The 24930-nt window shown below is 45.1% G+C and overlaps 1 protein-coding gene across 4 annotated transcripts in view; it reads right to left on the bottom strand.

The window, feature by feature from the left end:
• RIMKLA (ribosomal modification protein rimK like family member A) overlaps positions 1-24924 on the bottom strand; it is a 33632-nt gene extending 8708 nt beyond the window's left edge. The window contains exons 1-5 of one of the 4 annotated variants that reach the window (XM_040469845.1): positions 24744-24856; positions 11191-11251; positions 10464-10590; positions 8729-8959; positions 4307-4393 (exon numbers count right to left, since the gene is read on the bottom strand). In XM_040469845.1, the coding sequence (XP_040325779.1) occupies positions 4307-4393; positions 8729-8959; positions 10464-10497 (352 nt within the window). In that variant the 5' untranslated portion in view covers positions 10498-10590; positions 11191-11251; positions 24744-24856. Of the gene's footprint in view, positions 1-4306; positions 4394-8728; positions 8960-10463; positions 10591-11190; positions 11252-24146; positions 24364-24743 lie in introns of those variants that run through there. The other 3 variants (XM_040469847.1, XM_040469846.1, XM_040469844.1) reach the window with 3 other exon arrangements.
• Between the last annotated feature and the right edge of the window lie 6 nt (positions 24925-24930).

The following is a 24930-nucleotide window of genomic DNA, read 5'->3' as shown; positions in this document are numbered from 1 at the left end:
TTTTTGTTTTACAGTAGAGGGAAATAAAGGTCTACAAGATTAGTAACTTTCTCAAGGGCACAGCCTGTACCATCCCACTGCCTTCTTCAGATTTATTCCCACATACTAAAGTTTAATAGCTGCTATAATTTGTTTACTCCCAACCCATTTCCCCTAAGATACTATATATTACATAGCAGGGAACAACCTGAAAATTAAATTAAGAACACAATTCCATAGCATCAAAAGGAACAAAAAATTTAGAAATAAACTCAACCAGGGGCGCCTGGGTGGCTCAGTCGGTTAAGCGTCCGACTTCGGCTCAGGTCATGATCTCACGGTCCGTGAGTTCGAGCCCCGCGTCGGGCTCTGTGCTGACAGCTCAGAGCCTGAAGCCTGTTTCCGATTCTGTGTCTCCCTCTCTCTCTGCCCCTCCCCTGTTCATGCTCTGTCTCTCTCTGTCTCAAAAATAAATAAACGTTAAAAAAAAATAAAAAAAAAATAAACTCAACCAAAAAAGTAGAAGACGTATCACTGAAAACTATAAAACATTTTTGAGAAAAATTAAAGATCTGAATAAATGGAGAGACATCCCATGTTCAGGGACCAGCGGACTTAATACTGTTATGATGGTAACACTCCTCAAATTGATCTACAGATTCAATGCAGTCCCCACTAAAAGTCCAACTTCTTTTTTTGCAGAAGTTGACAAGCTGATCCTAAAATTCAGATGGAAATGCAAGGGATCCCAAATATCCAACACAATCTTGAGGAAAAAAAAAAGGACAAAGTTGGAGGACCCACACTTCCCAAGTGAAAACTTACTACAAAGTTACAGTAATGAAGACAGTGTGGTCTTGCATAAAAAGATATAGGGATCAATAGAGTAGAACTGAGAGCCCACAATGGTCAGGTGATATTTGACAAGAGTTACAAAAGCATCCAATGGGGGAAAGAATAGTCTTCAACAAGTAATACTGGGGGAATTGGATACCCACATGCAAAAGAAGGAAGCTGGACTTCTTTGTCACACCATATACATAATTAGCTCAAAATGGATCAAAGACCCATTTGTAAGAGTGAAAACTATTAAACTCTTAGAAGGAAACACCGGTGTCAATCTGTGTGACCCTGGATTAAGCAACCAGAAAATGACATCTAAAAGCACAAGTCACCCAAGAAAAAAAAAATAAACAAATTGAACTCCATCAAAATCAAAACCTTCTGTGCATTCAAGGACACTATCAAGAAAGTGAAAACGAAAAGCTACAGTGTAGGGAAAAAACCTGTTCCAATTATGTTCGTATGTCATGAACTCTTAACACAGCAATCAAAAGACCAACAGTCCAAGCGAAAAGTGAACAAAGGATTTGAACAGACAGTTATCTGAAGAAGATCTACACATGCCCAACAGGCACATGAAAAGATGTTCAACATCATTAGTCATTAGGGAAATAAAAAGCAAAACTATGATAAGATACCACAAGAGTAAAAACAAATCTCATATTTGCTAGCTGCTAAGAGAGTAAATCTTAAAAGTTCTCATCATAAGAAAAAAAGTTCTGTAGCTCTGTATGGTGATGGGCTTACTGTGCCAATCGTTTTGCAATATATACAAATATTGAATCATTACATTGCATACCTGAAACTGATATTATGTTGTTTATCCATATCTTAAAAAAACATGTAAAATAAATGAAGTGGGCCTCTACATCACTAATGCTTGAAAAACATGTATTTTGGCTTGTGGCTTGCTTTTATGGTGGAAGTGTGGGGGCTATTTTCTTTATTTGTCAAGGCAAAGAGGACATTCATACATGTATATTCTAAGAGTTAAACCTGCTCACTTTTCAGGCTGCAAGCTTTCAAATTAATATATACAATCAAAAAGTTTTATTTACTACTCCCCCCCCCCCCCCAAAATCAATCAATACATCAATCAACTAATCACGAATGAATGAATAAAACAAGGGTTGGGGAGGATGTGGAGAAATTAGAACCCTCATACACTGCTGGTAGGAATGCAAAATGGCATAACCAATGTGGAAAACAGTTCGGCAGTTCCTTTAAAGTGAAACATGGAGTTACCATACTGGCCCAGCAATTCCGTGCTTAGGCAGATACCCAAGAGAAATGAAAGCATACGTTTCACATAGAAACTTACACACATGTCTATCGCAGCATTATATACAATAGCCACAAAGTGGAAACAACTCAAATGTCCATCAACTGGTGAGCAGATAAACAAAATGTGGTCTATCCATACAACAGAGTATTACTGAGGGACAAAGTACTATTCCATGCTATAACATGGGTGACCCATGAAAACATCATGCTAGGTCAAAGAAACCAGACACAAAAGACCACATAGGGTGTGATCCCATTGATATGAAATGTTCGAAACAGGCAAATCTATAGAAACAACAAGTAGATTAGTGGTTGCCAGGGACGAGGGGAAGGGCAATTGCAATTGACCCCTAATAGATACAGGGTTTTTTTCTGGGATGGAAATGTTCTGAAATTAGATAGTGGCTATGGTTGTACACAACAGTGAATGTACTAAAATCCACTAAATTGTACACTTAAAAAATGGTGAACTCTTTGTTATGTGAATTACAATCTCAATTTTTTTTTTTTAATTTTTTTTTTCAACGTTTATTTTTTTGGGGACAGAGAGACAGAGCATGAACGGGTGAGGGGCAGAGAGAGAGGGAGACACAGAATCGGAAACAGGCTCCAGGCTCTGAGCCATCAGCCCAGAGCCCGACGCGGGGCTCGAACCCACGGACCGCGAGATCGTGACCTGGCTGAAGTCGGACGCTTAACCGACTGCGCCACCCAGGCGCCCCCAATCTCAATTTTTGAAACGTTTGACAATACGATGTATTTTATTTAATTTCTGCTTATTGTCTTTCTTACCTTTCTACAATATGAGCTCCCTGAGGACAGGAGTTTTTGTTTTGTTCCTTTCTGTATCCCCAGAGGCTAGAACAGTCCCTGGCAGTCTGCAGGCTAATAATATTAGTTGAATTTTAAATTCTGTATATTTTAGCACAAAAGAAGTGGGATGTTGAACTTCAGGACTGTAGCATATCTAAATAGCACTGAGGGCCCCACTCTGCCCCCCAAACTCATTCTTCTTTCTCCTCGACAGTGTCCTTGTTTCCCACGAGTTGCTCTGCTCACATCTACTTCTGTTTTTGCACTTCCTTCCTCCAATTCGAATTGCACACTCCAGCCTAAGTCTCCTCCCCCGCCAGCAAAGCCCACCCTGCTCGTGGCAGAGCTGGTCCCCCTCTGTTGGGTACAAGCGGGTGCTGGATGAGCCTGCCACAGCGGACATCACCCTGCAAGGCCACCAACTCTACTCTCTACACACTGGAGCTCCCTGACAGCAGTGACTGCGTCCAGTTCATTTCACCGCCCAGTCCCTACATCCCAGGAACTGCTCAGGACATGTCTGTTCACGGTGCCTCCACTCGCTGCAGATGCCCTGAGCAGTTAAGTATGCCATCTGGGTTGCATCAGGGGGTACCTGATCATCTGCTGCACCAATCCCTGCTATGCATGGAGCGCCGGAGCAGGACTCTGGGACAGAGATGCATGGGACTGAGTTCCCAACCCTGAGCAGCTCACAGCCAATGAGGGAGAAAAGGCACATACACCCGTAACTGTCATAAAGCGCAGTACTGTTAGAGGCACGGTCAACGTGCTATGGAAACATGAAAGACAAGCAGTTAATTCTGCCTGGCAGAGAGGCAGGGAGACCGGGGGTGTGGAGGGGAAAGAGACAATAGCCAGGGCTGGCCTTTACAGGTGGCATCCCTAGGTGCCAGAGGAAGATGGCATTTCCAGCAAAGGAAAGAGAAGACAGCGCACGGTCCAGCTGGTGAATGAGAAGCAGTCTGCAGTGGACTATGAGGGTTCACGGGGCCAGAGAAGGCTACAAAGGAAGGCTGAAGCTTCAGGGCCTTCGGAGCTACAGAGCGGAATATGGGCTTTGTCTAACAGGCAACAGGGCTCTCGGGAGGGCTTTTTAGCAAGGCAGTGACAAGAACAGAGGTTTCAGAGAAATCACTTCCAAGGAAGAGAGGACACACGGGCGCTGAAGTCAGAGAGACCAGTCAGAGTCCAGGGGATGGATGAGAAGGGTCTGACCAAGCAAGGACGGTGGGGACAGAGAGGAGGGGACAGAGGAAGGACTACACTGTGAGCCCCTTGAGGGGACACTCCGCTTCTCTAAACCAGCGCTTCCGAGACACCCAATGAGGGTCTTGCCCTCGCAGAGGTGCGGCCCTAACGGAAGTCCAGGAGGAGCAGCACTGACCCCGGTGTCCTCGTGTGCTCTTCACCACGACCGGGTAGCCCAGGGGCTCAGCCTCATCGATCATTTTGGAAAAGTCATCATGCCCACCTGCCAAGAAAAGGTAAACGTCAGTGAAGGTAAGGCTGATGGTCGGGAGTGGTCAGCCCCACAGTGCCCCTTCTGTAGGATGTCTTTCAAGGCCTCGTGTTCCTGATTAAAGCAATTCGAACCCATTCCATCTGACACACATGCATGGGGCACCTATACTATATGCAGGAGTAGAGACACAAGGAAACTGGAGCGCCTCAAGTATTTCAGTGTGGCAAAGGCTGCACCTGCTTTAGTTCATGCGATCCTCCTAACAATCCCATAGGCAGGGCAGGTATCTTTCCCTTTAAAATGGCTGTGGCAGGGGGCACCTGGCGGGCTTAGTAGGTTAAGCAGCCAACTTCGGCTCAGGTCATGATCTCGCGGTTCGTGGGTTCGAGTTCCGCGTCAGGCTCTGTGCTGACTGCTCAGAACATGGAGCCTGCCTCAGATTCTGTGTCTCCCTCTCTTTCTGCCCCTCCCCCCCACATGCTCCCTCTCTCTCTCTCTCTCAAAAATAAACATAAAAAAAAAAATGACTGTGGTAGGTAGAACTCTGAAATGGCCCTAAGATTCCCACACCCTGGTTTACACGCCCTGTATAATCCCCTCTCTTGGGTATGGGAGGGACCAGTGAATATGATGGGATATTCCTGTGACTAGGTTAATAGTCTACTTTGAGTTGATAAAGAGGGGGAGGCTTTATGGTGGGCCTGACATAATCAGGTGAGTCCTTTAAGGAAAGGTGAAAAGTCAGAGAGACTCTCCTGCTGGCCTTGAAGGAGCATATTGTCCTTGGCCATTGTCAAGAAGGCCATGTGACAGGGACAGCAGTCAGCTTCTAAAAGCTGAGAATAGCCCTCAGCTGATAACCAGCAAGAAAGTACTAGACACCTCTGTCCTACAACTGCAAGGAACTAAATGCCAACAACTAGTGAGCCTGGAAGACCCCAGACCCCAGATGAGACCACAGCCCAGCTGTCCCTTGATTCTAGTCTGGTGAGGCCTGAGCAAGAACCCAGCTATGCTGTGGCTTGACTTCTGACCTACAGAAACTGTGAGATAATAAATGGATGTCTCCCTCTCTCTCTCTCTCTTTTTTTTTTAGAGAGAGGCTGCGTGAGCAAGGGGCAGGGCAAAGGAAGACAGAGAATCTCAAGCAGGCTCCAAGCCCAGGGCACAGCCCCACGTGAGGCCCAATCTCACAACCCTGAGATCATGACCTGAGCCAAAATCAAGAGTTGGGTGCTCAAGTCACCAGGTGCTCCTAGACAGGTGTTATTTTAAGCTGCTAAGTTTTTAGTACTTTGCGGTACAACAATAGAAAGCCAATGCCCAAAGAAACTAAGCCTGGGGATTTGTCTCACCAGTTAAGGCATGACTCAAAAGCCTGAATTACCTCCACTATATGCTAATTCTTAATTTTAAAAATATGAATAATAATGTGTATTAAAATCTTTCTAAATTGTTTCATAAGCATCCTTGATTTTCTATACATTCGCCTCTCTGGGGGACAGTAGTCTGCCTGCCACAGGTGGTATTACAGTTCATCAATTTTCGCAAAGCAAAATACCCTGGCATACTAATAAGATCTGCCTTGTTTACGAAAGGGTTAATGATTAAAACAAAACCATGGTGAGGCCGTGTAGGTAATCAGGAACATCCTCACGAAGAGTACACTTTATTAGAAAGGAACTCCCGCAGACAGTCTCTCTCCTGCCCGCAGCTCCCTTGCAGTGTATTTAATAAACTTCTATCTCCTTAAAAAAAAAAAAAAAAAAAAGGAATATCCCAACTTCCTGACATCCCTTGACATATCTAACTCCTCTCTAGCTATGCTTTTTCCTTCCCTTATACAACAGTGAAAGAGGGGTCCTTCTTATCCAAGGCCATCCCTGCACTTGTGCTTTAGACCCCTCTCCCTCTCACCTCCTCGGAGCTCTTGCGCTATTAAGTGTGCTCTCTCTGACGGGTCTTCAGCCTCCCCGTTCCTAGTTCTGTCGCCATTTTAAACATGCCCAGTTCTCTCCCATCTTCAACAAACAAAATCGCCATCCTTGCTCCTATATCATCCCTTAACTACCATCAGCTACTGAGACGGGTTTTCATCTTCTCACTTCTCATTCATTCCCTCATCCTTGACCCTTGATGGGCTTTTCTCCCCATCACTTACCCAACACACCTGTCCTTTCAGAACCAAACAACACTCATCCTTTCTGGAATGTTCTTTCCACTGGCATCTGGCATCTCTCCCTTCCCTCCTCACCTCTCCAAGTGCTCCTGCTTGGTCTCCTGTATGTGTTCCTCTTCCTTTACCCATTTTCTAAAGGGTTCCCTCTTGAACCCTCTCTTACTAAATTTTATTTTTTATTGTGGTAAAATATACATAAAATGTTAACCATTTTAATGTAGAGTTCAGCACTCTCTTCATTCTATACGTTCTCCCTGAAGCAATCTCATCCATTCTTGTGACTTCACTTAACCTAATGAAGGTTTCCAAACCTGCTTCCCTAAATTACACCTCTCTCAGGAGCTCCAGATCCATTTATCTCCTGCCTACTGAGTATTCTTACTTGCTCATACTATAGACGCCTCAAAAAGAATGTGTCCTAAACTGAAATCATCTCTGCCCGATAACCCCTCACCACTCCACCCCTGCCCCCCACCAACCTGTTTCACCTTCCTGGTGTTTCTAGTTGCAGTGAATGTTTGCTTTCACATCTGGTTGCCCAAACCAAAAACCAGAGTCACTCTGGAGTCCTCTGTATATTCTTCACATCCAACCAGTCATCATGGCCTGTTATTTTGATCTCTTTCATAATTTCTGAATCTGTTCACATATCTTCATTCTTACTATGGCTACCTTAGTTTAGATCATCACTGCTCACTTGGACGGATGGATGGACAGACAGATAGACAGACTGATTTTTAAGTAGGCTTCGCATCCAGTATGGAGCCCATTGTGGGGCTTGAACTCATGACCCTGGGCTCAAGATGTGAGCTGAGATCAAGTCAGACACTTAACCAACTGAGCCACCCAGGTGCCCCTCACTTTGACAGTTTAAAAACCCTACTGCCGGGGCGCCTGGGTGGCGCAGTCGGTTGAGCATCCGACTTCAGCCAGGTCACGATCTCGCGGTCCGTGAGTTCGAGCCCCGCGTCGGGCTCTGGGCTGATGGCTCGGAGCCTGGAGCCTGTTTCCGATTCTGTGTCTCCCTCTCTCTCTGCCCCTCCCCCGTTCATGCTCTGTCTCTCTCTGTCCCGAAAATAAATAAACGTTGAAAAAAAAAATTAAAAAAAAATAAATAAATAAATAAAATAAAAAAAAAAAAAACCCTACTGCCACCTTGTCTCTACTCTGCCCCTGTCTGATTCCTTCTTCATACTTTAGCCAAAGTATGAAGTACTAAAGTCTGATTGGGCCACCTCCTTGATTAACACCTTCTAGTAACTTCCTATTAGTCTTAGGATTCACCCTACTCCACTTCCCATGCCGTTTATTTTTTTTAATGTTTATTTATTTTTGAGAGGGAGACAGACAGACAGACAGATGGACAAAGTGTGAGCAGGAGAGGGTCAGAGAGAGAGGGAGACATAGAATCTGAAGCAGGCTCCAGGCTCTGGGCTGTCAGCACAGAGCCCGATGCGGGGCTTGAACTCATGGACCATGAGATCATGACCTGAGCCGAAGTTAGACACCTAACCGACTGAGCCACCCAGGCGCCCCCTACTCGTTCTAGTTTAAATCTCAATTCCATCACCTTGATGTTCTACATAATCTGTTATGTTATGTACCACCCATCCATCATGTTCTCGCTTGCCTCCAGGCTGATCTATATTCTGTTCTCTGTGTAGGGAACCCCCTTGTCCCCAGTGCTTCAGCTGGATAACTTCAGCTTAGTTCAGACATTCTCTCTTTCAGCAAGCCTTCCTCGACATCTCCTAAACTGCATGCGGAGCCTTCCTGCGTGTCCCGTACCACCTTGCCCTGGCTCTTACCGTGGCGCTTGTTACACTGCCCTGACCCGGCCAGTTTACTTGCCGTGCTCCACCTCTGGTGAACTGGGAACGCCTTCCGGGCAGGACTCTGTCTCACTTGCTGCTATAGCCCAGTACCTAGCATGGGGGTCGGCACACAGTGCGTACCAGATGCATGTAGAATGAGTGAATCACAGACAGAAAGAAGCGAAGGCATTTCAGACAGAGGGAGCGGCCCTGTGAAAAACTCAAGACGTTGAACCACCTAAGAGGAACAGATTCACACTGAAAACCAAGATGCTGGAGCGCTTCTGGGCAAAAGAAACATAGAGATGCAGGTGATGTGGAAAGCTAGGTTCCAATCCCAAGGACACTCACCATAGGAGAAGGTGTCTGGCATAGGAACCCCATGTCCAGCCAGCTCTTGGAAAGTCCAGAACTTGTTGACACAGTTTAAAATGCTCTGTGGGCGGTTGACCAGGCGGCAGCCCAGCTTCTCCAGGTGGCGCAGGACGGTGATGTCGCTGTCTGACTGCACTGAGGGTGTGGGCACCCGCACGAGCACCACGTCTGGGAAAGTGGTAAGCGCCTTCTGGTTCAGCTGAAGACCTGCAATCGAAGGGCCAGCGTGAGTTCTATGCTTGCCACGGTCTGGTCCCACCAGAAGAACTGGTTCTGACAGACTCAAGGCTCAACCCAGCAGGGAGACAGCCTTGAAAATGGCACTTGGATATCCTGTAGTAACAAGAAAGCTACAGTCAACCCCGCACTCCACACAAATGGGCAGAGCATGATCATGAGGAAACACAAAAGAATGAACAGGAAACAAAAAAAGAAAGAAAGAAAAGAAAAGCAGCATATCAAGAATAATCCAAGTTAGAAGAATCCACAGGAGATTTACATAGTCCAGCACCTTCCTTCGATGGAGCACTAGTATTACTCAAAGTGTAGTGTCTTTCAAGGCTGGAGACGAAATAAAAAGGAAGCAGTGCAGCTCACTTAAGGAATCCTTACTAGTCTTTTATGACTTAACCTTGAAAAGTCTATCTGGAGGGGCACCTGGATGGCTCAGTCAGGGGAGCAGGTGACTCTTGATCTTGGGGTTGTGAGCTCCAGCCCCACACTGGGCATAGAGATTACTTAAAAAAAAAAAAAGATAAAAATATGTCTGGAATATTATATAACCATTTAAATGATTTTTATGAATGTAATAAATGCAAAAATGCCAATGTTAAGTGGAAAAAAAACAGGACACAAAATTATAAATACAAGTTAGAAAAGACTAGAAGGAAATATACCAACATTTTAACAATGGGTAATGGGATTATAGGTAATTTCCTATTTTCTACTTATCTGTATTTTCCAAGATGTCTCCAAGTGCATATTCTCCTTATAACAACAAAACTCTTAAAAAAATATCAATCTGCTAAAAATCATTTCAATATTAAACAAAATCAGAATGCATCTGAAGAGAGCTGGTCCACACAGCATAAGGGCATGGGCAAACCGGGAGTATCAGCTTGGAGTGAAGACTCAAGAGGATCAGCAGTTCAGTCTTCATGGATCTGCAGGGCTTTCATGCAGAAGACATAATTTGGTTTGTCTTCTCTAGCCCCAAGAGATAGAGCTATCCATGAGCATTATTTTGTCTGTCTGTTCACTCTTGTATCCCCAGCCCTTAGAACAGTGCCTGGTGCATGATAGGCACTTGATGGTTGCTGAATTGTTGAGAGGCCCCAGGGAAATAGGTTTGGAACCACAGAGGCAGGTAATGGGATGGGTAGGGCAATGAGGAGTGAGTTCAGGGAATTACTTGGTCAGCCTTCGTGAACCTTAAAGGAGTCTCTACCAGGCTCTAAAGAAAATCTAAACACAGTGTTTAAATCTAAAATTTAAACAGTGTCAGAACCATCTTATAGGCTTTAACCCAAGTGCCTTCTATTTCATAAGTGACACGCTGTACAACCACAGAATTCGGAGAACACAAAAGATGCTCATGAAATCACTATTTCTCCACTGGGGGGGATGAAGAATCTCAGTACAAAAACTCAGAGCAAAACAAAAGTAAACAAGCAAAGAAACCAAAACCACAAAACGACTACGTGGATCTAACCTGCATAGTTTCCCCCGCGTTCTAGATGTTTCATCAATGCAACAAAAGGGGGTCGGTGTAATCACGGAGATAAATTGTTTTTAGTACTTCTGCGGATAGCGTGAACCCGAGGAACTAGAACAGAATTCTCAGGGGTGATTTATAAAGAGCATTTAGGTTATCTTCCCTTTGCCGTCAGAAAACAGTATCATTTATACAGGCTTTTTCCTTTTGCCACTTACAGCCATTGGGGAAAATAACATAAAAGGAGAAGAAGAAAAAAAAAAAAAAGAGCAAACCCCGTATAGCATCCTCAAAACTGATAGAAGAAAGAAAGAAAAGTATTCATGTTGCTGAAAATGGGGAGTAAACACGCAGGGCAAAAGCAACAGCCTGAGACGACATCACACGAGGAGCTAATATGAGCAAAAATGCTTTGAAAACCATATAGTGCCATACACACGTGAGGCGCTGGCATCATCACTGCACATTCGATGAAGCCAGCGAGGACAACTTATGCAGCTTCGTGCCCGCTGGGGAGGAAAATGGCTTTGCAACAGAAAAGTGACCTAGAGAAACGAGAAGCAGCAGAACCGTCTGGCTTTTAAATCCCAACACGAGGCCACACATGAACAGTGAAGCTTCTAAATGGGAAGAAAAGAATTCAATCGTTTCTGGAAATATCAACCACACGTGGACGGAGACAGCGCGGCCTCAAGCAGAGTCACATACACCTAGGAAATCTTACCAGAACTTCATCTCTCTTCCCCAAAGGTAAATCTTTGGGCCTGGCTCATTCCAACTGGAGCCTTCAATAAATGAAGAATGGAAGGGGGTTAAGTGTAGCCGAAAAGACTCTACCAAGCAGTTAGACAGGTGTGGTCTCTGGCCGTGCCTGCTTCCAGCTCTGTGCCGAGAGGGGTGGGACAGGTTAATGAATTACATGTGCACACCCAGCTCCGCCTCCGCCCACGTCCACAGCTCCAGTGATATTTGCTGTGGGCATCTTCCCTTGCCCCGGTCATTCCTGTTCTCTTTGCCGTCTAAACCTAAAGAAATCGTCGGTTCTAGAAGTAGTAGACAAGAGGCTGCTGCTGGCCCGTGGCTTCACTGCGAATGGCAGTTCCACACGGCCGTGGCCAAGAACAACCTGAGTTTAAGGCTGGCTCTTGGCAAACCTGCTGCTGAACTCTGAGACCTTGAACCACTCAGAAATGGCTTGCCCTCTCCCCATTCAAATATCTGCTCTCAGGAAAGGAACTGATACGCTTAATACAGGATGCAGCCTAAATGTGTCACCTTTCCCAGAGTCCTTAACATTTCCACTGCAATCCAAAGGCCTCAGGCCAAGGGAATAAAGAGCTGATGCAGGACATCAGGGAGGGCAGGGCTCTGCTTGGCGGCCTGTAGATAGATGGAAAGCGCTCAGCAATGAGAGGCTCGTGCCCTCAAATAACAAATAACAAGGGATTTCATGTGACTAAGTGCCCCAGTGCTTTTGAGCATCACCTTGACTTGGGTGACAGGGCAGGAGGAAGGGAGCAGAGCTGTTTCTGGAATATTCAGACTCTCCCAGACTCCTACATTGGGCTTGAAATTTACTGTTCAGCCTCAAACCACTTTTTTTTTTTTTTTAAACTATATCATTCTGTCCCCAAACAGGTCAGTAAGACAGTGAAAAAGATCAGACCCCAAACTAGTTAGTACAGTGGCCAACAACCAATCTGATCTAAATCAACCATTTAAAGCCATAACAATGTTTTCTTCATATTACTTCTAAAAAGAATAATCTACTTTCATGGGTTATTATATTCTGATTTCCTTTTGAGGTCTGTTATTTACATTCAGAAATATTTTACTGCATTAAAAACAGGATAGAAAAATGGGATAACTTTTTCCAAAGAACCGAGCCTGCTTTTTTCTAACTCACATATCAGGTTCAATTCAGTTAATCAAAACTAGACTTTTGCATTTATATGTACAACAGCAAAGACATGTACTTTATAATACAGAGAAATTGGTTTAGAAAGAAGCAAATCATTCTTGGAAAGTAGAGCTCTAAATATTAAAAACCATTCTCAACCATTCACATCAATAGAGGGAAACAGAAGCACAGATAGTCAGACGTGAGGCCACTCAGATCTGAATCTGGCTAGCATTTTTAGTGGGCATCTGTTGTATTTTAGGTACTTTGCTAAGAACTTTCACATATATTATCTCATTTAAAGGAAAAATTCCTTGGGGCGCCTGGCTGCCTCAGTTAGCAGAGTGTGTGGCTCTTGATCTCCAGGTTGTGAGTTTGAGACCCATACTGGATATAGAGATTACTTAAAGAAAAATTAAAAGTAAATAAATAAACAAAAGATTTCTTGTCATATGGATCCCTGCCTTAGATCTGACTTTATTTTTTAAAATTTTTTTAATGTTTATTTTTGAGAAAGAGACAGAGCACGAGCAGGGGAGGGGCAGAGAGAGAGGGAGACACAGAACCTAAAGCAGGCTCCAGGCTCTGAGCTGTCAGCATAGAGCCTGACGTGGGGCTCAAACCATGAACTGCGAGCTCATGACCCGAGCCGAAGTCTGATGCTTAAGCAACTGAGCCACACAGGCGCCAGATCTGACTTTAAAAGTCTCCACACTGACTGATGCATAATGGGTTACCTCCCACCCTATGCGCACAGACGCACACATCCTTGGCTTCATGAGAGAAAGCTTCAAAAGTAAACTGGTTTTAGGGGTGCCTGGGTGGCTCAGTCAGTTAAGTTCCCGACTTCAGCTCAGGGCATAATCTTGTGGTCTGTGAGTTTAAGCCCTGCGTCAGGCTCTGTGCTGACAGCTCAGAGCCTGGAGGCTACTGCAGATTCTGTGTCTCCCTCTGTCTCTCCTCCTCCCCCACTCACAATCTCTCTCTCTCTCAAAAATAAGTAAACATTAAAAAAAAAAAGTAAACTGGTTTGTAGTGCACTAGAAAAAAACCTTCATGTACAAAGCAAGCAGCGGAGATAAGAAAATCACAGGACACTATAGGATGATGGCAAGCAAGGACCTCACTTACGGCAGCTTTTGGGACTCCTATATACACACACACACATATATATATATATATACACATATATATACATATATATTTTAATGTTTATTTTTGACAAAGAGCGGGGGAGGAGCAGAAAGAGAGGGAGGCAGGAGATTCCAAGCAGGCTCCGCACCGTCAGCATAAAGCCCAATGTGGGGCTCAAATTCATGAACCTCAAGATCATGACCTGAGCCGGAATCAAGAGTCGGATACTTAACAGACTGAGCCACCCAGACTCAGGATTGTGTAACAGTGGCTGGTAGTGAAGCTCTGAAAGTTGTCAGAACGGAATCGACAGTAGAAGTAAAGTAAGTGGATGATCCACGGAGCGCTTCACATGATCTCATCGTGTTATAAGGAAGATGTGTCATTTGAAACATGACCTGGCCCCTCTCGATGATGTTCCAGGCTTTCCCTGCGTGTTTCTAGCCTCCACCTGCCCCCCCCCCCCCAAAGGAAGTTATTTCTCAGAAGGAAGTTATTTTTATTTTTAAGGAGATGCTATCGCCACTCCTTCCCTTTTAAAGTTCTTTGTCACAAGGCCCAAAGAGGTCTTACCTCCACCTCATTAAAACCCACAGTCATTAAGTGGCTGCTTTTCTTCTCCACCAATTGCTATTTTCAGGTCATTTAATTCAGTTCAACCTTTAGTGAACTGTTGGGGTGAGTCAGACACACTATGAAGCAGGAATACCAAGCTGAACCAGGTGATCTTTGCCTATGAGGAGCTTAGTCTCCTTAGGGACATACAGACACAACGTAAACATTCAGTCTGTCACTCAACACATCCATTCAGCAATTATCTATTCAGCAGCTACTCTGGGCTGAGTCCACTGTTAGTTTGGGTGTCCCCAGAAGCGCTCCCGAGACAAGTGCAAGAAGTTTATTATTAGGATGGTAATTTCAGGAAACACGGGTGCGAGAGGAGAGAAGGGAATGTGGCAAATAGAGGGTGTGTTATTAAGTGAGGGACCGCCTTGGCAACCAGGGCTTAATCCTGCTGCGTAACAGTAAGAAATAGTTTAGTGCACACGCCTCAGTTATCCCACGTGAGGGGTGACGGAGTTGGCAACCGACAATTTTTGTGCACCAACTCAGTCTTTGGTTGAAAGCTGCTCCGGGGACGTGGTATTAATTTCCTGGCCCTTCTGGCTTGCCTTGCATGTATGGGCCAAGTGGCCTCTTGGGATCGGAGAGAGCCCTCAGAGATTCGAGTGTTGATGGTTAGAAGTGGGGCCCCAGTGCCATCAAATGGGAGGGCAACAGGGACACTGGAGGGCCACTCACAGCTAAGGAACAGGCACCATCTTAAGGGCTGGGCACGGGGGTAGAGGGGTGTGGGTGAAACAGATGATATCCCTGGAATTTAAGAAGAAAGACAACACACAATTGTGGTTAATGCTGTCGATGCTCTGTACAGAGTACCTGGGTGTTAGGAAGAGTTATCAGTCTGGTTTGGGTAGTGGGTGGGGACAGGAGGTGACTGATTATAACACAAGTGGTCGAACAGGTATATATGTCAGGGCACAGCGACAGTGAATGAGGAGGGAGCAGTTAGTGATAATCTCTGAGACAGAATCAAGGAAAGTTTCGGAAAGGAGATGTTGACTCATGGTGCCTTTGGGCTCAGAAAAAATGTGTGAAACTAATCAATGCACGTTCACCTCTCAGAAAGAAATCTATGGTCAAGGTCTGGCATCTTACAAGCACTGAGTTCAGGGATATCCCAGGGTGAATGTATTTGCAAAAGCACTGGAAGAAGTTAAGACAACTTGAGATGAAAGGCCATTATGATGGAGATAAAGTGCTGGTCTCCAAGTCAGAGACGTGATTCAATTCCTTGTCATTTAGGGGCACCTGGGTGGCTCAGTAGGTTAAGTTAAGTGCCTAACTCTTAATTTCGGCTCAGGTCATGATCTTGGAGTTCGTGAGATCAAGCCCCGTGTTGGGCTCTGTGCTGACAGCGTGGAGCCTGCTTGCGATTCTCTCTCTCTCCCTCTGCCCCTCCCCACTTGTGCACAAGCATGTACGCGTTCTCTCTCTCAAAATAAATATATAAAACTTAAAAAAATGCCTCGTTGTCATTCAACAACTTGGCAAGACACAAGTCTCTGTGGGTGTTGGTTTCCTCATCCGTAAAATGGAAGGGTCCCAGGAAACCAACCTGCCCTCTCCCAAACCCTCCCCACCCCTACCTCACCATAACGAGCCTCCTCGCAACCACGAAGACAAATCTCCTCAAGCCCTTTATCCCTTTCACATCAGTCACCCAAGACTCCAATCTCCGAGGCCACCTCATCTCCCTAGACGCTAATCCCCACCTGGCTCTGACATTGTCTTTTCTACTCCCATCTTCCACCCCTTTCCACCTCGCAGTGTCCTCTGGGACTCAATGGGCAGCAAATCCCCCATCCTGAACCTTTATAGTGAGTGTTCCCTTCACCCTCTTTTCCTGAGTGTGGCTCACCCCCGACTCTCCCCAGTTAACCCGCTTCCCTAACGGTCCTTCCCAGTTGTGGTTGTGCTCTCTTCCTGGCACCTGGGATTCCCGAACCTGCCAGTGGGAGAGATGCGCTCCTTGTTGTGGCTTCCAGACCTTCCTCCTCTCTCTCCCTTAAAACTCCCAGCTCAGCTCTCATCAGACTGCACAGCACTCCACTTGTACAGGCCATCCAGGGACCCCAGTCACCCACCTCTGTCTCTGAAGCTTTAGCTCCTGACTCATTGACCCCTCAACACTGCCACAGCTAATGCTGATTTCAGTACCCTTGTGCAGAATTCTTCTGATGCCCATGCCTCTGTTTCCTGACCCCATTTCCTCCAAGGATGCTGTCTGTCCACCACCCCAACTCAGTCACCACTCTGGGTTACATTCTAGACTTGATGCAATAATCATAATTCCAGTCTCCAAACACCGTCTCCTATCTTTCCAGCTTACTCTCTCTAGTACCCCCAACTCCAGCCAAACTTTGACCCCACTTTGACCCTAGGAACTACCATTTTTTAGTAGGAAAAACTACCTATTTTTCACTGCCCCTCACTTCAGACCCTCACTTCCTGCCTTAACCTATTTAAATTTCAGAGGAAAGCACCATAGCATGCATCTTCAAATCTACGGTACATCCTCAGATCTTGCACCTAGTTTTTGCTTGGCTGAACCACATCCCTGGTTAGACCAATCCAACTCTGCCTACTTCGTGTTCCCTCCTGTGCAGTGGAACATGAAGAAAAAAATACAAAAACCTGCCGACTGGTCTCAAGGGCATTCTTACTGCTGCCTGGCAAGCACCCTATTTCCCTGGTCCATTCACTCTCCCTGACCCTAAAGAACGATTTCACTTTCTCTTCTTGCTACTTTCTCCCTCCTTCTTATTTCAATGAGAGAAACTGAAGCAACCAGAAAGGAACTTCCCTATAAGCTCCCACAAGCACATCTATCCATCTACTGGCACCTGGGCCATGTAGGTTATCTTCCCTCTTACAATGGCTGAAGCATCCTTGCTCCCAGCTTAGGCCAATTCCTTGAAATATGTAACAGATCCCAATCCCTCCTTCTCACTTACAAAGCACTGCTCCAGCAATCCACCTCCCCTGCATCACCAATTTCTCTCTCTCTACTGGATCATTCACACCAGCATATAACACACTGTTTTTTCTGTCTTAAGGAAAGACTCTCAAACCCATCTCCCCTTTGAGCAAGGTCTTAGTCAGCTAGGCTATTACAACAAAATACCACAGACTGGGGGGCTTAATCAACAGACATATATTTCTCACAGTTCTGGAGACTGGAAATCTGACATCAGGGTGCCAGCACGACTGGGTTCTGGTGAGGGCCCTGTTCCTAGCTTGCAGATAGCTGCCTTCTTGCTGTATCATCAGAAGGCAGAGAGAGAGAGAGAGAGAGAGAGAGAGAGAGAGAGAGAAAATTCGGGGGAGAAACAGTTCCGTTCATAGCAGGCTACTAATTCATTTTTCACCTTCCCTTTATAACAAAACTCCTAAGACAGTGTGTATATTCATTGTTGTCCATTATTTCATGAAGCTTCTCTTATCAGGGACGCTAATGCTAACTCCATGTTGCTAAATCCAATGGTCCATTCTCACTCCTCATCTAACCTGATCTATCAGCAAAATCTGACACAGTCTGATCACGTCTTCCTTCTTTAAATACTTTGTCCACTCTGCTTCCAGGACATTCCTCTCTCCTGGATTTCTTCATCCCTTATACTTAGGTTTCCTTCCTGGCTGCTCCTCATCTCCCCAACCACTAACTGGAGTGCCCCAGAGCCCAGTCCTTGGACCTCTTCTCTTTTCTATGAAGTCACTCCCTTGATAGGTATGTGGAGATGCTTCTATTTTTGATATCTTTGGGCCAGGGCTTTCCCCTTTATCCCAACTGATATAACAGACCACCTACTTGACATTTTCACTTGGATGTCTAATGGGCATCTCAGTCTCGGTCCTGATCCTCACCCGCTGCTCAAACCTACTCCTACATCCTTTCCAGGTGGGTAAATGGCAAACTTTATTCTTCTAGCTGCTCAGGACAGACACATTGGAGTCCTCCTTGACTAGTCTTTACTGAACATCCAACATCTGATCCAGTAGGCAAATCCTGACAACTCTGTCTTCAAAATCTACCCCAAATCCAGTTACTTTGCACCTCCTCCCCTGAAATCATTCTAGTCCAACAATCGTCATCTCTCACCCGAATTGTAGCAACGACCTCAGCAATCTCCCTGCTTCTGCCCTTGGTACCATCAGTCTGTTCTCAACACTGTGACCAGAGTGACCCTGTGACCATAAGGCAGGTGATGTCACCCCTCTGCTCAAAACCCTTCAATGGATTCCCAGTTCATCCAGAGTAAAATACAAAGTCCTTCCATGACCCACAAGGCCCGATATATTGGCTCTTCTCCCCTCACTCTCCACTTCTCTGACCTCCTCTCCCAGGGCCTGCTCCTTGGCTCACTCCGCTCTGGCCACACTAATTGTTTTGCTACTCCCTCTTGCCTAAACTACTCTAATCTCAGATATCTAAATGGCTTGTTTCCTCACCTCCTTCAAGTCTTTAGCTGAACATCATCTCCTAGGTGAGGAACACCTTTCCACCCTATCCAAAATTGCATCTCCTCTCCTGCCTCCAGAAACATGCCATCCCCTTTCCCTGCTTTTTCCTTCTTGGCCCTTTTCACCAACATACTATATATTTTACTTATCTTGTTTGTATCCTATCTCTCCTATCTAGACTCTAATTTCCTGGAAAGGCAGGGATTTCTTCCTGTTTTGTTCTGGTACCTAGAATGATACCTTACACATAGTAGGTAGTCAACAGGTATTTGTTGACCAAAAGAATGAACGAAATCCTAACAATGAGGATGGAGACTGTTCTTACTCTCCATCACATCTCCAGTACCTAGCACAGTGCCTGGCACAGACTGGGCAGGCAACAGTTGTGAATGGGAAGGACTGTTGTGAAGATGAAGGCACATAAAATATATGAAAGCATTAATAACAGAGTAACAGATATAGTTATTCCATTATTCCTGTTGGTTCCTCAATGCAAAGTAACTAATTTAAATTTATCACTTTCTCATGGTGGGGGGGGGTCTTCTTGAATTACTTTTATTTTTTTAAAGTTTATTTATTTTTGAGAGAGAGAGAGAGTGCGCAAGTGCGTGAGGCTCCCCGGCGCCCGGGCACAGAGAATGTGAAGCAGGTTCACACTGTCAGTGTAAAGCCCAATGTGGGGCTTGAACCCATGAACTGTGAGGTCATGACCTGTGCCAAAGTCGGACGCTCAACCAACTAGGCCACCCAGGCATCGCTTGAGTTACTTTTTAAGAGTGAAGGATCAAATGGGACTAGATTAAACATTTCAGATCATGTTGTAGTTATGTGTTAAAACAATATAAACCCATAATAAGGTAACGTGTCTCAGGAAAGTGGGTAAGGTTGGCGTACCAAACCACTGGAGAAGAGGGTGGAATGGGGTGAGGCTAGCACTGACATACCTGGATGTCACTGGACTCCCTGCTAATAAGGGGAGTGACAAGGACGTGTGGAGGGATGGGGATTACGTGGACCTCTCTGATGATGGCTCTACCCCTTTCACCAGGCAATCCTAACAAATTTGGAGGAAGTGTTATGGTAACAGCAATAGGTGGTTCAGAACTCTGTAAGTAAGGCTTTGAGATCTACTAAGGACCCCAATCTATTGGTTCTAGAATTCCATCCAAGACAGTTCATGACGTATCCCTAAAAACTACCGTTAGAATCATAAAGTACACATCCAGTCCATCCTCAGTCCTTGAGGTTGGCCCATGGATATAAATGTGGACCCATGCGGTAAGGCGTATCCATTCAGTGCTCACGTCGGTTTAGAAACAGTATATGGCAGATGCTTCCATCCACTCTCAGACTTTTCCACTAGTCCTGTATGGTAGCTTATTCAGATTACAGAGTGTCAGGCCCAGGCTTTGGGCAGAGCGCGAGGTCAAAGATCAACCTCTATGCACAGGTTAGTATGTACCCTTGCCTGCTAGGGCCTCCTTGCACAGCAATGGGAGACCATCCCTTCTCTGTGAGGCCTCTGCCATCTTCTGGAAGGCTGCGACACGACCACTTCATCAAATTCAGTTCGGATTCCTCCCACTCGAGCACTTACATCTTACTCAGCTGATTACAACAAAGAACCAAAGAAAAATATCCCAGAACACCTTAACTTAAAGAACCTGGCCTAGAAATTGCCATATGGCCACCAAGGTTTCAGCTCTGAAAGGAAGACAAGGAATGCTGAGTCATTCTGCTCCTAAGAGACAAACTGCCACACACCCTCATTTCCAGGTCAGGTGCATCTTTTTGGTCTCGATGTCTATCCCTGAGTTTGTGACTATACTTGTTTTTTGAGACAATAAACTGCCATTGTAAAGACCTGTGGGTGATCAAAGAACTTAATTTACACTGGTGGCTCTGTCCTCATAGAATGGCTCATCACAAAAACATTTACATGGCCAAAAATGATCTCCCAAACAGAACCTAATTACAGTAAAAGTCTCATACGCTTCAAATTAGCTTCTCATGCCCTTGACTCAATCATCCAAACATTAACTGGAGGACTACTATGTACGGAGGCCAGCTTCAGAACATACATTTGAGGGATCCCCAGTCGTTTCGGGAGACAAAGAGAAGACAAACTTTGTAAATAGATAAATTACAATAAAATATGATGGATGCTATTTTAGAAGGATACATAATGTTACTTGGCAACAAATGGGAAAGAGATTGCCGGAGGGGAGGGGAGGGGAGGGGAGGAAGTTCAAGAAAGACTGTACAGAGGTGAATCATGGGAGCTGAGGATGGAGGAGGACTAAATTTGCCACATGAGGGGCTCCTGGGTGGCTCTGTCCGTTAAGGATCTGACTCTTGATGTCAGCTCAGATCATGATCTCATGGTTTTTGAGATCGAGCCCCACGCTGGGCTCCATGCTGAGCATGGAGCCTGCTCAGGATTCTTTCTCCCTTTCATCCAGCCCCTCCCTCACTCACATGTATTCTCTCTCTCAAAATAAATAAATAAACTTAAAAAAAAAAAAAAAAGAAAGAAAGAAAGTGTGCCATGTGAGGGGAACTGCACCAGATGGGCACCTTGGGCCGAGGGAATCGAGTGCACGGGGCACAGGGAAGTCAGTGCAGGTGATGCATGGGGCAGAGTGGAAGAGAGGAAACAAATTTGCTGAGACTGGAATTCCTGAGTACTGGTCCTCACTGCCAGCCAGTACTGTGTGCCAGACACCCTAGTGACGTTTTTGAGAGTTAATTTGCAGAAAGAACCTCAACAGCTGCCTGGCACACAACAAACATTACACATATTTTGCTTTGACTATTACTATGTGCATTTTGGTGACACATGCACCACCACCTTAGCCTGTGGTTAGGAACAATTAAGAAATATTTGTTGAACGAATGAAGAACTTGTGGTTTCTAAGAAGGAACAGAGATGCTACATCCCACGGAAAGGTGAAGGGAAAGTGTTTTCTACAGGATTGCTTCAGTCACCTGAAGGTCATTCCACTCTTCCCAGTGGCCATTCCCACTCACCCCATCCAAAGGTAGGCTGGGGCAGCTAGATCACTGGTTAAAAATACTCATCACAGGGGCACCTGGGCGGCTCAGTCAATTAAGCATCCGACTTTGGCTCTGGTCATGATCTCACGGTTCATGGGTTCGAGCCCTGCATCGGGCTCAGAGCTGACAGCCGGAGCCCAGAGCCTGCTTTGAATTTTGTGTCTCTCCCTCTTTCTCTGTCCCTCCCCCGCTTGTGCACACTCTCTTTCTCTCTCTCTCTCTCAAAAATAAATAAACACTAAAAAAAAACACTAATCACAAAACTTTGCATTTGCATGGCATTTTCAGCTTACTTGTATTATCTTGTTTAAAATAACTGCTATCTTTAAATCCTAAACTTTTCACCTCTTGTCTGAATATAACCTGAAATTCTGTCTCTGGATCTAAGGTCCCACTAGCCTCCACAGGGGGAAGCTCAAGAAAGAACTGAAGTAATTGGCTGAGGTCCTGCCCATACTGACTCCTGCATCAACCCCTACACTAATCTGAAGAAGGAATGAAGGAAGCAACGGTATGAATGAAGACTTTGTAAAGGTAGTGCATTAAACTCCTAAACTTTAAAATCGCTTTGAAAAGTCACGCTCTAGCCTCAATGTAATTTAATTCAGTTCAATTCCACATCCACAGGAAAAGGTACTACAGGCTGTGGATGCCCCAGCACAGACTTATTCTGTATCCACAGCTGGAAATCAGACCAGGTCTTTAACTGTCCCTGCTGCTGACCAGCTGGGTGGCACTGAGTATATTTGAGTGTGTGGTTCTCCATTTGTAAAACGGAAGGGTCAGGATGGACAATCCCAAAGGCTTCCACAGCTCTCACTCAATAATTTTCAAATGGGAAATGGCATTAATATCAGTAACTATTTCTGTATTTCAAAGCCAGTAAGTTCTAGAGTTCATTTCAGAAGAATACTTGGCCCAGCCAATCACCAAGTCTTTTCTATAGTTTGACTACAGAAGAAACTGGGAAATAGAGTGCATATCTTTATTCACTCAAAAATATATACTGAGTGCCTATTATTGTAAGACACTATTCCAGTCATCTCTACAGCACTGAACAAGCAAACGAGATCACCCTTCACACCCTTCCTTTGGACGGAGGAAATAGTTATCTGATAGGTTTGTTTTATATTACATAAATTGTGTGTGGCTATCTCTGAATTAGCAAAAGATTAAAACTGCTTCAAAAAATACCTGTTTTCAGTTTCTCCTTTAACTAGGCAAATAACTATATTTTCTTCTACCATAAGAAGAAGTAACTCCTAGTTTGTGAATAGATTGAGATACAGTCACACATAAATTCCTATAAACTTTTAAGACACTGAAGTGTTTAAATGCTTTCTGCAGCACCGAGAATTTAATTTTCTCTTTTTCTGGGATGAATTCTTTAAAATGTTTAAAAAAAAATTTTAGTTATCTCTACACCCAACATAGGGCTCAAATTCACAACTCCAAGATCAAGAGCCACATACTCTACCAACTGAGCTAGCCAGGCACCCCTAAAAGGGGATTTTAGATACAAAACAGCACTTCCCTACTCTTTCATACAATGTGTGATGGGTTTACAACAGGAATATTATGTGGAATTTCAATGACTATATCTCAAAAATGGCATCTTTACAAGCTGCAAAATAAATAAATAAAATGAAGAGCAAACAAACTGACCTTGGGGGTAGAAAAATGTATAGTAGATCTAGATCAGTAAAATATAACAGATTGTTCCATTTAAGAATTTTAGAGCTGCAAGAACCACTTAGTTTTCTAAACAAGAAACCTGAGATTCAAAGACATAAAGGGACCTGGCCAAGGTAAAGCCAAGATACTTGTTAGTAGCAAAGCTGTGGTAAGAATTCAGCTTTGCAGAACCCTTATTCAGGAATCTAACTCTACATTAACTGTTAAGCGTTTTAACAAATCAGGAATAGAGAGACAGTACCCCTTATAGATGACACATTGCTTTAGATTAATGTGTGACACCTAATGTTTACAGTATATTTCTCCAGCAGGCTATATAATCTGATATTACTTATGAAGGGTTTAGATAAATTTATGGATGAAGCATCTAGAACAGATACATTCTACACAGGTCACATTAAAAATGCCTGTAAGTATCCTGTTCAGAATTTGGAATCCCTTTCCTCTGCTAAAGAAGAGTAACAAATTATGAGCTTATTTAACCAGGAATGATTGAAATATTATGAATGGTGTCCAAAAAGCACCCTGAACTGGGCCCCTATTCCCCTCACCCCCAGCCCTACATCTGATCCCCCTGAAGTAGCTGGATTACTTCCAGAGTGGAGGCTGGAGCGACTCAAACTGCAAACCAGAGGGAGGTTCCTAAGCCACGGATTCCTGTCAGAGACTGCTTGTATTAAAGATAATTAAGAATATCTAAAAACATACTTAACCTTTTGAGGTCAGGGTCACAGATGATAACCATGTCTTACCCAAAAAATGCCTCTTGGACACAGCATAGAGAAATCTGAGACCAGAATGGTCTGTACCTGAAATCTTGGCTTTTCTGGAATCAGAATTCAACACTTTTAGGAAGGAGGATGAGTTTAAAGAGAAGCCATCAACGGTCCACTCTCCCACTTACATACTCAAGAGGTGACTCCAAACGTAAATGTCTTCCCCTATGTAGGTTCCTAGTCTGGGAATGACATTCTATGTAGTGCATTACTGACGCTTACACGCTCCTAGAAAACTTTTAAAAACATTCATCTTAATGGCAATTTTGTAAATTTAGTGAGGGTTTCCATAAAGCTATACTGACAGGGTATGGATGCGAGCGGAATTTGCAAATTTTCCTCGGACCTCCAGACGGCTTCAGGTGAATTCGAGTTCCTCCCAAAACAAAGTCCCCTAAGTACGTGAAATTCCGTTCTCAAATCTTGGTCTCGGAGCAGATGGTGGTGGTCAAAGGAAGCTCTCAAGGTTAGGGGCTTTCTCCAACCCTAGGAGGGCTCGCGGGGGAGGGCGGCTGGTCTGCGGGGCCCGAAGGAGACTTGGCTGGGGGAGGCCCGGGTGCGCGCGCCCACCGGCCGGCTCCCGGGGACCCCGGCGCGCCTCCCCGCCCTCCCGGGGCCCGCCTCGCTCACCGAGGTGGCCGCCGACGATGGTGACGGCGATCTGGTCCATGAGCACCGCCCGGAAGCGCACGTCCTGTTCGGAGCAGCGCTGACGGAGAGCGCGCAGGATCTGCACCTGCGGGTAGTCCTCGCGGATGCGCCGGTCCGTCAGGAACCAGAGCTGGGAGCACATGGCGGCCAGGGCGGCGGCGCCCGG

This window comes from Herpailurus yagouaroundi, unplaced genomic scaffold (assembly GCF_014898765.1).
Source record: "Herpailurus yagouaroundi ecotype Mexico unplaced genomic scaffold, PumYag 77, whole genome shotgun sequence".
NCBI lineage: Eukaryota > Metazoa > Chordata > Mammalia > Carnivora > Felidae > Herpailurus > Herpailurus yagouaroundi.
The sequence above is the reverse complement of the archived record's forward strand: the minus strand, read 5'-3'. Positions and strand labels throughout refer to the sequence as shown.